At 39.6% G+C, this 13,755-nt stretch overlaps 2 protein-coding genes across 2 annotated transcripts in view; both read right to left on the bottom strand.

Annotated features, from left to right (window-relative positions):
• The window catches only part of LOC134617044 (enhancer of polycomb homolog 1-like), a 36,034-nt gene extending 35,129 nt beyond the window's left edge, over positions 1–905 (bottom strand). The window contains exon 1 of the mRNA XM_063462204.1: positions 579–905. The gene's annotated coding sequence lies outside the window, so the exon portion shown is untranslated. The remainder of the gene's footprint in view (positions 1–578) is intronic.
• A 1,123-nt stretch (positions 906–2,028) lies between these two features.
• LOC134616614 (integrin beta-1-like) overlaps positions 2,029–13,755 on the bottom strand; it is a 29,706-nt gene continuing 17,979 nt past the window's right edge. Inside the window, exons 4-16 of the mRNA XM_063461517.1 lie at positions 12,020–12,236; positions 10,265–10,435; positions 9,906–10,144; positions 9,629–9,784; positions 9,357–9,452; positions 8,779–8,868; positions 8,211–8,351; positions 7,782–7,984; positions 7,317–7,555; positions 7,010–7,232; positions 5,908–6,143; positions 5,338–5,504; positions 2,029–3,202 (exon numbers count right to left, since the gene is read on the bottom strand). Of these exons, the coding sequence (XP_063317587.1) occupies positions 3,137–3,202; positions 5,338–5,504; positions 5,908–6,143; positions 7,010–7,232; positions 7,317–7,555; positions 7,782–7,984; positions 8,211–8,351; positions 8,779–8,868; positions 9,357–9,452; positions 9,629–9,784; positions 9,906–10,144; positions 10,265–10,435; positions 12,020–12,236 (2,244 nt within the window). The 3' untranslated portion in view covers positions 2,029–3,136. The remainder of the gene's footprint in view (positions 3,203–5,337; positions 5,505–5,907; positions 6,144–7,009; positions 7,233–7,316; positions 7,556–7,781; positions 7,985–8,210; positions 8,352–8,778; positions 8,869–9,356; positions 9,453–9,628; positions 9,785–9,905; positions 10,145–10,264; positions 10,436–12,019; positions 12,237–13,755) is intronic.

Below are 13,755 nucleotides of genomic sequence, written 5' to 3' on the forward strand. Positions count from 1 at the left end.
GGAGCTACTGTAGGTTAGATAATACAGTGGAGTGGGGCATAAGGCTATGATCCAGACCCATACAGGCCAGGGCCGAGCAGTTCCCTAGCAGACCACAGGAGCTGCCTGGCACTGTTCAGCCACACACCCTAAAGCCTATGATCCCCCAGTGCTACATTTCCAACGATGATGATGGAAATTCCAGAGAAGAAATCACATTTAAAAAATTACCTGCAGCCTCTCAATGAGGAAGCCACCTTTTGCTCATGTTCTCTTACCCCCCCCTCAAATAACCCCGATCAGATTTCCGACATCTTATTTTTCCACCTAACTGTAACAACTAGAGTATTAGATTTTTTTGTTTTATAAAAACAAACGTTTCATCCGAACATATCGATCCATATCACGGTCTCCTAGCTTCGGGAGGTGGCAAAGTGATTAGAAACTTGTGGTTTTAGTGCTGAATCGCATCCAGCTGACCAGCCAGGAATTTGATTGCGTGTATGAAATCATCTGATGCCAGAAAACACTAATCACGATGGGCCTTTTTTCCAGGCGACCATCGATTCAAGTTAAAAACATTGCAGAAAAATACTCACCAAGTCGACCATCGGTCACACGTCGGGGATTTATAAATAGATGGGCAATATTTCTGCAAGTCAGAAGTTTAAAAAAAAAACGTCAGGCAACACGACGCAGCTAGCCACAGAGGCACCCAACTACCACTGACGTTAGCCACAGCTACTTCTTCTAGTTGGCTTCATAATAAAAGCCGGTCGGTCCGCCGGTGTCCGGGCAGGCAGACCCATTGTCCGGTGTAGATCTACCAAAACACGGCTTATTTTGGCTGCTGAAAAGTCCATGTCGATGTAAAGCTGGCTGAAACTAGAGAGGTGGAAACCAAAGTGCTACTGTTGGGGGTTAACAACTTTGCTGTAAACGACGCGATCTGATTGGCCCGCCGAGGCCACCAATCACCTGTGGAGAGCACTCGACTCAAGGCGTCACGCTCCACGGGGATGGAGTGCAACGTGATTGGCTGGCGACGTCACGACGAGCGTTAGCTTGTAGCTGATTTACATGCTAAAATAAATAAATAAAAGTATAAAATGAAAGCAAATAAAAGCTATATACAAAAAAATGAAAAACATGCTAAACGTAGAATAGTAAAAAATATTTCTATTCTGTATGACTGAGGTTTTTAGATTATTACATTTTAAATTGATTTTATCAGTGATTTATTTATTTAGTTTTACTCACTGAACTCCTTTTATTCGAATCCATTTTTTCCTACATTTTTTTAAATTATTGAACTATTTTGCTAATGCATTCATATATTTTGAGCTATGCTATTCTTACGATTTTTTAAAACTTTTTTGTAAAGGATCGTCTGTAATATATAATACATAAACAATGACTTCAACAGTTCTCTTGAGTTTCTTTTTAGAGTTGTTTTCATACATTCAGAATATCTTTGAATACAGAGAAGAAAAACAAAACAAAACAAAAAAAAAAAACAAAAACATGGGATTTTTCTCCCTTTTCTTCTTTGATACCAGACACTTTTTCAGAGACATATGGTATTCAAAGGGAAAAAAAAAAAAAAAAAAAAAAAAAAAAAAAAACACGAAATGAAGCAACAGCAACTCTCCTGCAGCAGAAAAAAAAAATGGTCAAACATGTTTATCTCTCTTATTTTCTGTCCCCCCCCCCCATTTTTCCTCTTACATTACTGTAAAAGTAGGGCTGTTTAAGCACGCACACTGCATGCATTTAAATTGTATTACTTTAACTTATATTACTATATAGTACTTCAATTATTTTTGTATTAAACAGGATAAAACATTTAAATGCTTGATAATTTCATAATGTAAACAAATAAAATAAGATCACTACCCGCTACTATAACTACGGTCTTGTTGTTATGCCTGTAAACAAAACCATCCACACTTCTCATTGGAGCGTCAGCTTGTCATTTTTAACGTCATGATGCAAGTTTCCACTGCATCAAATCTTCAGCAAATACACAATGACACTTAACAATATGGGTACATTTTTTTAGGGGTTTATTCAATAAATAATTCCAGAAAACAGAATCGCAATTGTGAATGTGATGGAGAAATCAAAAAAGGCACTTAAACATCGATGACAGGCGTAGCCTTCCAAATGTTCTCTTATCAATCCTCTTTTTTTTTCATCATCCCCATTTCTTTTTAATTAAGCACGTTTGATCGAGGCACCTCTGAAAGAGTTAGGTGTAGTAACTCAGATGTAAAACAGGACACTTGCCCCCCATTCACACTGTACAAATAAAAACAATATAAGCAAATTTAGTCAGCAAATAAGGCAGAATTGTGTGTATTTGGCATTGCTGAGAAGAATAAAAGGACCTGAGTTGGCTTTAAATTAAGCAAGTAAAACCTGGAGCTGAACAGTAAGACTACTGTACACCGCTGCCCTTCATCAGGTAAGGCAACCCAAGAAAATCTTTCTCCACAAAGACACATTTAATAAAACTGATTGTTCAGATGGATTATGTCACTTTGAAAACAAACATACCATCACCTCCAGCTCTGTTCTGTGAATACATGTATGGCTTTACACAGAACACAGGAAAACAAAAGGAAAAGAAAAAAAAACCCTAAACAAAAAAAACCACTTCCTGTACACACCCCGCTGCTGCCAAACCCGGCACTACATCTGAAGGGCTCGATCCAAAGAGACGCCCACTCATTGAAAATGATTAAAGACACAGTAAAACTTTTGTATGCCTGTTTCTGAAACACTGATTGCCTCCTACTCTGCACTGTATGCATGCACGATAATTTGGAAAGAAACCCTTCCTTTACTGTCCATTATCAACATTCATTTCAACCGCTCATCGAAACACTGATGGCTTCTATTTAACAAAAAAAAAAAAAAAAAAAAAAATTCTCTCAACAAAACCAAAACGTAAAAACCACACGTTTATACATACTGTACAAATTACAGATGATGCATAGAAGATCAAAAGTTAAAAGAACAGAGCCGCAAAATGCAATGCTATTATTTGGTGGCTACAACAACAAACAGACAAACAAAAACAGTGAGCATTATAAAACCCGCCCCTCCCATTTTCTTTTCCATACAGTGTTGTCACGAAGTAGGCAAAGCTCCATCATTTGCCCTCGTACTTTGGATTGATGACAGTTGTTACGGCACTTTTGTAGATCGGATTCTCACCCTGAGAAAGGCAAAGAAAAGAGAAAGAAAAGTGAGTAAACCGTTGCAAACACAGTAAATGCATTACTGAGACACAGCACTCAACAGAACAGGGAAAACATGCGTAGAACCTTTTCATGTTTGTGTGCCAGCTGCTTACAAATTGATACTTGAACCTCTTTTTTCCTAGCAAGCGGGTCCACACACAAAATACTGACAGTATCTTTTTTTTTTTTTTTTACTTTTTAGTAGGTTTAATTGAAGAAAATGTCCTCCTTTTTAAATTAAACTGTGCTTTCCCTCTTGTTTGAACTCTGAGCTAGTTCCTGACAGCTTTATGTTTATTTTTTCATCTGTCCTAAAAGCAGCTGACAATGCAAACTCCATTTTCCCTGGAGTTTTTTTGGGTCGGGCAGCACGATGGGCTGTGGTTAGTACCGTCACATCACAGCAAGAAGATCCTGGGTTCAAATCTGCTCTGGGGTTCTCCGTGTGTCTGTGTGGGGTACTCCAGCTTCATCCCACAACACAAAGGCATGCATGAGGTTAGGTTAATTGACAGTATATGTAAAGAGTGAGCATGAATGGTTCTGTCTCTCATGTTAGCTCTGCAACAAAGTGGCGATCTGTCCAGGGTGTTGTAGCAGGGGATAGGTTCCGGTTTTTGTTTTCACATGTGAAAACATGTGCTGTGCTGTTTTAAGCTTTGCCTGTTTGTAGATGATGTAGCTGCTTTTTTATATGTTTATAGGAGAATGTTTTCCCACAGAGATACACGTTAATAAAGTTATCACCAAATGTGAAAATAAATCTGCTTTTCAATGTTTCCAGGATATAAATTTATGGTTAGACATGCATATAAATTCACAACATGCGGTCACCAAACCTTATTTCATTGCTGCACTCATGCAAGAAGGGGCAATACAAACTTTGACCTAAAGGGCAGCAGCTTTATTCCCATAGCTGGGATTGTGGAACTGGTTAATAGGACTCTTGTATATGGGGTTCCCTTGCTAACAAGAAGAAAAAGAAGGAAGATGAATGGAAAAAAACTGAAGAAAGAAATGGAGAGAATCAGGAAAAGCACTGGAAAGGATAGAAAACAGTCTAAAAAGGCAATACATTATAGTAACTAATTAGCGTTATAATTATTACTACCAGTCATTAGTGCTGCACAGTTTGTTTAGTAGTTTATGTTTCCTACTTTCTTTAAAACTGTTTTTATATTTATTCTTCTTCCTTATAGGTTCCATTTGTATTGCCAAAACATTTGATAATAAAATAAAATATTAAAACTCATTTTCTTTAAAAAGGTTTGTTGAAACTAGGAAGAACAGACTTGAATACCATTTAAAAAAAAAAAAAAAAAAAAAAAAAAAAAAAACCCGACTGACTGTAACACAGTCCACTTCATGACATGTTTATCAGAAGAAATTCAAAGCCATCTACTGTGTGTCTGGAATATGGTAAATAATAGTATTTAAAGTCCTCTTCCACCAACGCTGGCTGTGATTTGTGTTCTGCTTTTTCCCTTCAAATTGTAAACACTGCTGCTGTAACTGCCTCACACTGAGCAGCAGCAGCTGCTGAGCTTTCCATCAGTGGTCATTCTGCAGGCTTCCTCTCTCTGCTCCGTTGCCTTTTATGGTCATGCAGTTGTGGCATGTGGACGGCGAGTGGCAGCACCAGCAGCAGAGAAAAGGCCACTCCCTGCCCTCAGAGACCAAAAACAACTGCATAGAGCTGGGGTTCATTGAGGACTGAGTACAGGCCACACAGTGAGAGGCATATCCTCATGATTACTTCACATATTTGCCTAGAGAGCTTTGTCACATGCACAATCCTGGAAAAATCTGTAAAGTTACACTCATCTTTTTGTTTAACACTTACAGTTTAAAGTGGACTCATTTTACTCAAGCTTCTAGCTCTACTGGAGTAGCTCTGCATAAGCCCCAGTCTAAAATGATCCGTATCTTATAACACTCTCACCATCTAAAACAAGCAGCCTCCTTCTATACCAAATTTAACCTGCGGACTGTGACACAATGGCTTAAATAACTCTAGCTCTTTCAGCATGGTAAATTTTTTTTAAAGCCTAAACCCCAGTGAACGGCTCTGTGATTTAGTGCTGTGGATGATGCGGTTCTACTAACTCACCGTGTCCCATTTGGCGTTCATCTTCTCCTTCTCAAACTTGGCGAACTCTCGGCGGTCGTGGATGATCATGAGCAGTTTCCAGATGAGCAGCAGTGCGAGGCCGATGAGCACAATGCCCGCTACCACACCTGCCACGATGGGGATGATGTCAGGTCCTGACGGGCAGTCTAACGGAAATGGAAAGCAAAGAGACCCAATGAAAACAGTTGCTCATATAAAGAACAAAAACGTAATTATCATAAATAGAAAATAACTAATCATTGATATTAATGGCTATTTTCTTGATTTCTTAAAAGTAGGGAAGATTTGCCATCTCATTTTCTTTCCCTTGGGTATGATATTTTAGGATATTGCTGGAGATTATTTTCCAAGTCTAAAAGCAAGTTTCTGTGCTTATATATAGCACAGAAGCAATAACCTATATAAGCATATCATGAATAATCCAGTCTCATTGACATCAAAGAGAGCCAAGAGTAGAAATATTAAACTGTCTAAGCATCTGCTTTTGTAACAATAAACAGAAAGCAAATAAAAGGATAATCAGACAAAATCAGCTCAGTGTGACCGTACCCAGTTTCTCTACCACAAACACTTCCTTGGTGGAATTCTTGGTGATGGCGTAGGTGTAGTAGAACCAGCAGTCGTTGGCATCCTTCTCTTTGCAGTGGGTCAGGGGGAAGCTCTGGTCTGTGGGCTGAGGTAGATCTTTTCGGTCCTTCACCTTTATTAGGTTGAAGTAGCTGCACTCCTTTTGGCACATCTCCTTCTTCTCGCCATCCCCAAATGCTCTGCACTGCACACAATCTCTGTGGAAGCACAGCGTGGTTTACTCACCACAGTGTTTTATATTCAAGACGCCAGACATTATAACCGCCATGCTGGAAAACAGTCGTCTGGTCTGAACTGCCACACATGGAAAAAAAGAGTGAAAATCTAACTGTTTAGATAAAGGATGGTGTGATCATTTTTAATACAGTGAGAACTCTTAATTTTAACTCTTAGTTTTACATTTTGTTTTGATTTAATGTACTTTGGGTTAATTTCCACAGTGAGTTTGTTCATTTTAATTTTCACTGTTGAAAATGTTTAGTGTCAGTTCAGAACAGGAATTAAAAGGCATCCCCGGCTTAAACATAAAGGCCTCTCTATTGACAAAGTCTAAAACTAAAGACATGAACTAAAACTAACAGCATTTCTTCCACAGTTTGTTTTGTCATAGGCTTATTCTATAAACTGCAAGGACATAGTCTAATTTAGAATCACAAGCATGTCTCTGGGAGGAAACGCAGGTACCTGTAAGATTTCATGAAATTACTGGGGAAACACGAAACTCCACACCCAAAAGCTCCCATTGACCAGGACCCAGGCAGAACCTTGTTGGCGTCCTGTAAACTGCCTGATGTGGGTTTTTTTTAAGTGTTCCTTGAATTGTTTTGTAATGTGTATCAAATAAGTTTTATAATAATTCATAGTCATCGGTCTCTGAGATGATTTGTTATGAAATTCTAGTTAAAAATCAAAGATAAATCTTTTGGCTTTTAACTAGAATTTAATCACAAATCACATGACTCAGTTTGGCATACAACTTCTAAGCTTCCATGTTAAACCACCTTTACATTTTTAGATTTCTAAATGTTGTTTCTCCCACCAAAGATGAAAGCTTCACACTCACTTGTGCTCAGTGCAGACACCGGGGCAGGTCGGACAGACCTCACATGTCGGACCCTGGAATTTAGGGTCTTCGCATTTGCAGATCCCACACTCACATTTACCGCGGCCATTACAGAGCTGCCCGTTCTTGGCAAGGCAGGTGGATTCATCCAGGGAACATTCACAGGCATTGCCTGTGTAGTTAGCGTCACAGATGCACTTCCTGCATTCGCAGCGTCCATGTCCTAATGGAGCACAGGCATCAAACGCATTCAGTGCGGAGTTAAATCAATCCTATTTTTGAATGAGTTTACTTCTGTAACCCTTACCTCCGCAGAGCAAGTTGCCGGAGCGGTCGCAGTTAAAGTTGTCGCACTCACAGTACTTGCCACTGTAGACTTCTGCAGGATTCTCCCGCTTCTTACATTCGCAGGTGCCACAGAGGCACTCGCCATTGTTGCTACAGATATCTGTACTGTTGGGTTTTCTGCAGTTAGCATCCAGGTCGTCTGACCGGACTTCGTCTTTGCTGCACTCACATTCACGCCCAATACGTCCTTCGTTACATCTGCCACAGAACAACAAAAGTTTAATTATTCAAGTTTTAGTGTCACATTACAAGCAACAATAAGTCTATTGACTATTTAGGTGAATGGTTAAAGTATGCCACTGAGATCATAAATCCAGCTTTTAATCAAATTACTTAAATATGTTGAGGAATATTTTGAAATTACAGACCCACACATCCTTATGCTCCATCATACATGGCTCAGCAGCTCTACATCAATACTTACTTGCAGGCTCCACATTCAAAAATCCCGTTTCCCCCGTGGCACTTCGGACTGTTGGGCTCTCCCTTTTTGGCACATTCACAGTCACAGATGAAATTGAGCTCTATCGCCACCTCCTCATTGAAGCCCAGTGGTTTCACTGTAATGACCTCAGGCTTGCCACCTGAAGGACACTTCTGAGATTCAATAGAAATCTTAAAAGACACCTGGAAAGCAGAGAGAATCACACCGTATGAGGAGGATGCCATCAAGGTAACTGTTTTTCTTTTTGTATGATTGTCACATTTAAATGTTTCAGATCATCAAATAAATGTATTTGACTCAATACATTTTCCCCAGTGTATCTAAACCCTTTCTTTTTCTCAGATATAATTTTTGGTTTGCTTGTTTTACACTCGTCAGCACATGGAAACCAAACCTGGATCCTATTACCTCGTCGCCAATGGAGATGTTAGTGCACTTCCTGCCGTTGTCCTCTGTTCCTCGCACACCGTTTTTACAGAAGGCTTTGTACGAGATAGAAACGCCCTCGGGCAGCTTGCTGTTCTCCAGAATCACCTCAGATGACAAAGACTGCAAAAAAGAAAAAGATAAGAATCAAACATTTATTAAACTTTGTCTCTCTACAGATGAGCAGCTTATAACTAACTTAAGTAATAATTAATTCCTTATAATTAATATGTATTTTGGGAGTGGCACAGCTAAGGCATAGCTGTCACTTGGGTTTGTTTATGATGGAAGAGGGAACATATCATACACACAGGTGAAGAGGAAAGCACCACTTATCAGTTCCTCAAATTTGGCTGATTATTTGCGTTGAATTTCTCTGTATGTGACCTCTTATGTTTATGTTACATTTTGTTACCTGTAATCTTTACGTGCTCAGATGAAGATGACAAATGCCTGGCTATGTATACATGAGAAATAACTCAATGCTAAATCAATCCCCGATCATCAGGGAGAGTCGAAGATCACGTGATGATTGTGCAGTTCAACTTACATTGTAGGCATCAATGATGAGTTTGATGACATTACTGGAGTTGGAGGAAAGTGTGCCAACAGCTGATTTGGGAATAAGATTTTTCAACTCCTGTAAGAGAAACGAGAGTCAAAAGAAAGAATTAACGTTCATTAATCGTATCCTCTGAATTACATAAAAAAATTGGAGCTGATCTATCGGTTGGATGATATTCCTAACTAAATTATGAAATACAGTTTTGGAAAGTTAATACATTTTCCTCCATTGAGAAATTCTTTGAGAGCAGAAAGGAAAATCACCAGCGTTGTGATTGGTTTTTTGACCTTGTTTTGTTAATTGAGGTATCATTTTCTGAAATATAATGTACATTTTTTAAAAAAAAAAATAAGATAATAGATTTCATGTCTAATGGACCAATCAACCACTCAACACCCATTCTGAGCCAAAAAACATTATATAATAAAACAATAAATATTGATAGACATATATACATAACAATACAGGTTGTTTTTTTTTGTTTTTTTTAACCTTCCCAGTGTGGGTTCTGCTTGTATAAAAAATAAAAAGAATCGTCTTCAAACACAATGTACAAAGGTTACCTGGTAAACAGGCTGAAATTCCTCAGTTACAGCAAAGATGGTCTGAATGTTGTGATCACTCAACTTCTGGACCAGGTGAGCAATAGAGGGATAATCCTGTTAAACATACAAAACAAACTATTAACAAAGAATATGGGTCATGTGAAGATACAATTAATGAACAGACGATAAAACTGAGACCATTATTAAAAAAGGTGAACATATAACAGCTCTCATTCTCAGTCAGCTCTCCCTGGATTTACTGTTAGTGTTAAAGATATGATGGTACATACGTAGTAGTGGCTCATACTGTACACGTTGTTTTCCAGGTGACACTTCCCATCGTTGGGGAGGACAATGCCGCCCAGCTTGCCGTCTCCAGCGAAGTGGAAACCAGCATCAGTGGAAAACACCAGCAGACGAGTCACGTTCCTCCAGCCAATTTGCTCCTGGGATCAAAACAAGAAGATATCCTTATTTATCTTATTTATACTTATTTGTATTCTGTGCATTTTGAAGGCACAGAAGAATGAAAAAACAAAAAACAAGCTCAATTAATTAAACGCTCACCTCACAGACTGCCACCTGCATGATGGCATCAAACCCCCCCTCTGGAGAGTCCAGGTTTCCTGAGATCTGCTGCTGACTGACCAGCTGGTTAAACCTGTCTCCGTTGCTGGTGAGCTTCAGGACGTTCTTGTAGCTGAAGGGGCTCGTACAGTTCTCGTTGTTGGAACAGGGGTTGATTAGCCTGGCGGGTGTGGTGCTGATGTAAGGCATGACCGTTTTCTCCACAAAGGAGCCAAAACCTTAAGGCGAAACAAAAAAGGAGAGCATTTCTTAATTTAGGATTATAAACTCATTTGGAAGGCTGAGGGTTTTCAGCTGTTTTGAAGGACATTTATTGGGTTTGATGTTTTTAACCGTACCTATCCTGAAGTCTGACGTGATCTCCCGCATTTCCCTCATGAGGTCAGTGCCAAGGTTCTTCACATTTTCCAAATCATCTTTCATGGAGAACGAGAGGTCCATAAGATAATACAAGTCGATGGGGTAATCCTCAGCACGCTTGAATTTCAGGTCAAAAGTCTGTGGCTCACCTTAAAGGCAAAAACAGAGCATTGTTATCAATCAATCAATCAATCAAAGCTTTATTCGTCACATGCAGGTTGCCCTGCAGTGAAATGGGACACCCCCCCCCCCGACCTTACACACACAACACAGACATTACATGGGGATACAAGTTGGAGATTGGTAGCGTTAGAGAAAAAAAAACATTGAAATGTACATTACAATGGGAAAGTACAAGAGGAAAAAAAGAGACCCCTACTCATGCTGTGCTTCCATGGTAGGACAGCATGAGAACAGGAAACAAAAAAACTGCTCTGCACAAAAAGCACATAAATGTCCACAGCACAACATTGTGAAGACATGACAAGCCACAGGGTTGGGTGGGGGGTGAGGAGTAATCCGAAGCGAACACAGCAGCCGCCCTGCACAGCGCTACCATTCCAGCGCGGCACATAGACCCGCCGTGTTCCCCCGCAGGAAACAAGCATCGAAGGCGTTGGAAAGGGAGGGGGATGAGTGTGTGCTTATCAGTGTAAGTGTATGTGTGTCCATAGCTCAGCTGAGACAGTGTCAGTGTCAGCGTTAGTTATCAGACTAACGACAAGTTTCCTGTTTTTACTGGAAAACCAGAGTTGCACTTAAATACAAAAGGGTTGGAAACTGAAAATAATTTAAGGGGGGTGGTCTCAAATTCTTTTTACCATCTTTGGAAATTTAAGTTTGCATCATGCCAGCTTCTTCAAACTGATAAAATTATTAAAATAATTCTTGTAAATTCTGATCTTTTCCAGTCCACCGGCTTTAAAGTGGCTAAAGATGAGACTGACACAAATATAACGGCTTCTAAATCTAAACTGCTTTGACATTACACCACACTATACCAACTATGAACCATCAACATTTTTACTCCAAATAAAAATTTGCTTTTGTTTTGACCTGACAGCATTTTCAGCAAACTGCCAAAGCATCAAAAGTTCAGGCTATATTGAAAGCCTTTTTAACATAACACAATCTGTTAATCTCTAATTACGTTACGGTATTTACACAGCTGTTTTAACTGTGACGAGTAAAAGAAATTCAACCAGGATATCAGAATCAGAATACTTTATTGATTCCTAGGGAAAATTATGTATATTTACATCTATATTCCTCTGGTTAAAAAAGACTTCAAGGTGACTTCTAGCTCTGTGACCTCAGCAAACTTTGGGCTCAGTCGCTAGTTTCTAGACCTGAGCCTTCATAATACAGCGGTTTATGCACTTGCCTAAGAAGCAAAAGATCTAAAGTTTGATCCCAGAAGCAGACACAAATCCCCTGACGATGCATTAGGAAGGGCATCTGGCATAAAATTTTGCCACATTAATCATGCAGTAGCTTATGGTCACTACTACTATCCAGAGAACGTTCACTGGCTATTGACTTGCTAATCACAAATGTTAGCCCACAAGTTTGCTGTGTCCTTGGTTTCACTGTCAGACCCGCCATCACTCATCACACCTGGTTTCAAAATACCAAGATGGCGTCGGTGAAAACACTGAAGTCGATGCTCTGTAACAGCTAGCTAATAAATGTAAATATGGTCAGGAAAATAGCATCACCATACGCCTACTTACCAGATCTGAGCGTCACTTTGAGTTTCTGAGGCTGTATCTGTGTGATCTCCTCAGGCTTGAGTTTTACGTTCCCATCCTTGTTGCGAACGGTGACATCTTTGTTCTGGGTAATTTCAGTGCTGCCGCGGGGGTCCTCAATATTTCTGCAGTTTTTCTTCTTCAGGTAGGTCACATCATCACAGCGGGCTGATTTGGACTCGCCCTCTGAGAGGAACGTCTGCAAAAAGAAGAAAAGACCATTAGAGAATTACTCCAAATGATTTTCCCACCACAGACCGGGATAATTTTCTTCAAATTCTTTTGGCTTGTGTTTTCCTTTTGGGTTGTATTGTGAAAGGAAAACCACGCTGCAGCAATAACCTAATCAGTGAAAGAATGAATAACAATACATCCTTGTATGTGGCAGAAGACCAGGATTTTGAATTCAAAAATCCTGATCCTCACAAAGAAGGTCGTGAATAGTCAGATCCCATCTTATATTAATGCCCTTATAGTACCATATCACCCCATTAGAGAACTTTGCTCTTGGACTGCAGGCTTACTTGTTGTTCCTAGAGTATTTAAAAGTAGAACGGGAGGCAGAGCCTTCAGTTTTCAGGCCCCACTTCTGTGGAACCAGCTTCCAGTTTGGATTCGGGAGACAGACACCATCTCTACTTTTAAGATTAGGCTTAAAACTTTCCTATTTGCTAAAGCATATAGTTAGGGCTGGACCAGGTGACCCTGAATCCTCCCTTAGTTATGCTGCAATAGGTGTAGGCTGCTGGGGGATTCCTATGGCTACATCTACACTGATCCGGGTAAATTTGAAAACATTGTTTTCGTCTAAAAACACTCCACATTCACATTAGCGTTTTCAGTCGTTTCTGAACAGTTGTTCATCCACACTAAAACAACTGAAACGCTACGTTCCTGTATTGCGCACGCGTGAAATGTAAGACAATTCAACCTGCGTCATTTCTGTCTGCCATTTATTTACTTTCCGGCTCTTTGAAACGTTGCGACAAAACGTTGAAGAAAAGCACCATTTTTTTTAATTTTTTTTTTTAAATGGACTAACAATGATGTTGAGTTGTTGCTTCGATTAACACAAAAGTACAAAGTTGCAAAAGCGAGTGAGAATGAAAGAATTTGAATACCATCTTAGTTTAATTGGTCCCATCACTGCATCATATGACTAAAATGCGTCATCGTTTCTGAAAGCCTGCGGATAAGCTGTCCACACTGTGACGCGAAAACTGCGTTTTCAAATGGATCTGCTTTGGAGAGCGTTTTCAAAAAGCTCAGTTTTCCTTGACCAAAAATGCCATCTCAGGGTGGACGGAAGGCCAAAACGGGGAGAAAAAGATGCGTTTTCAAACGAAAATGTATTAGTGTGGACATGGCCTATGATGCACTGAGTATTTCTTCATAAGTCACCTTTCTCACTCATTATGTGTATGTATTATATAGACCTCTCTGCATTGAATCATCCTTGTTATTAATCTCTGGCTCTCTTCCACAGCGTGTCTTTTATCCCGTCTTCCTCTCCTCACCCCCAACCAAGAAGTTGGTTCAAAAGTTCGACCCAAGGTAGAAAATATCAGTCTAGTTTTTATTCAACATTTGTGAAGGGAGGACTTTTAGTTACACGAGGGTAAGCCTGTCTAATGTTATGGGTAGTAGTGAATGTTAAAAATTAGAAAATTACCACAAAGAAAATTAAGTGATAATATATATACACACACACGAGAATT

This window comes from Pelmatolapia mariae, linkage group LG18 (assembly GCF_036321145.2).
Source record: "Pelmatolapia mariae isolate MD_Pm_ZW linkage group LG18, Pm_UMD_F_2, whole genome shotgun sequence".
In the NCBI taxonomy this organism is placed as follows: Eukaryota; Metazoa; Chordata; class Actinopteri; order Cichliformes; family Cichlidae; genus Pelmatolapia; species Pelmatolapia mariae.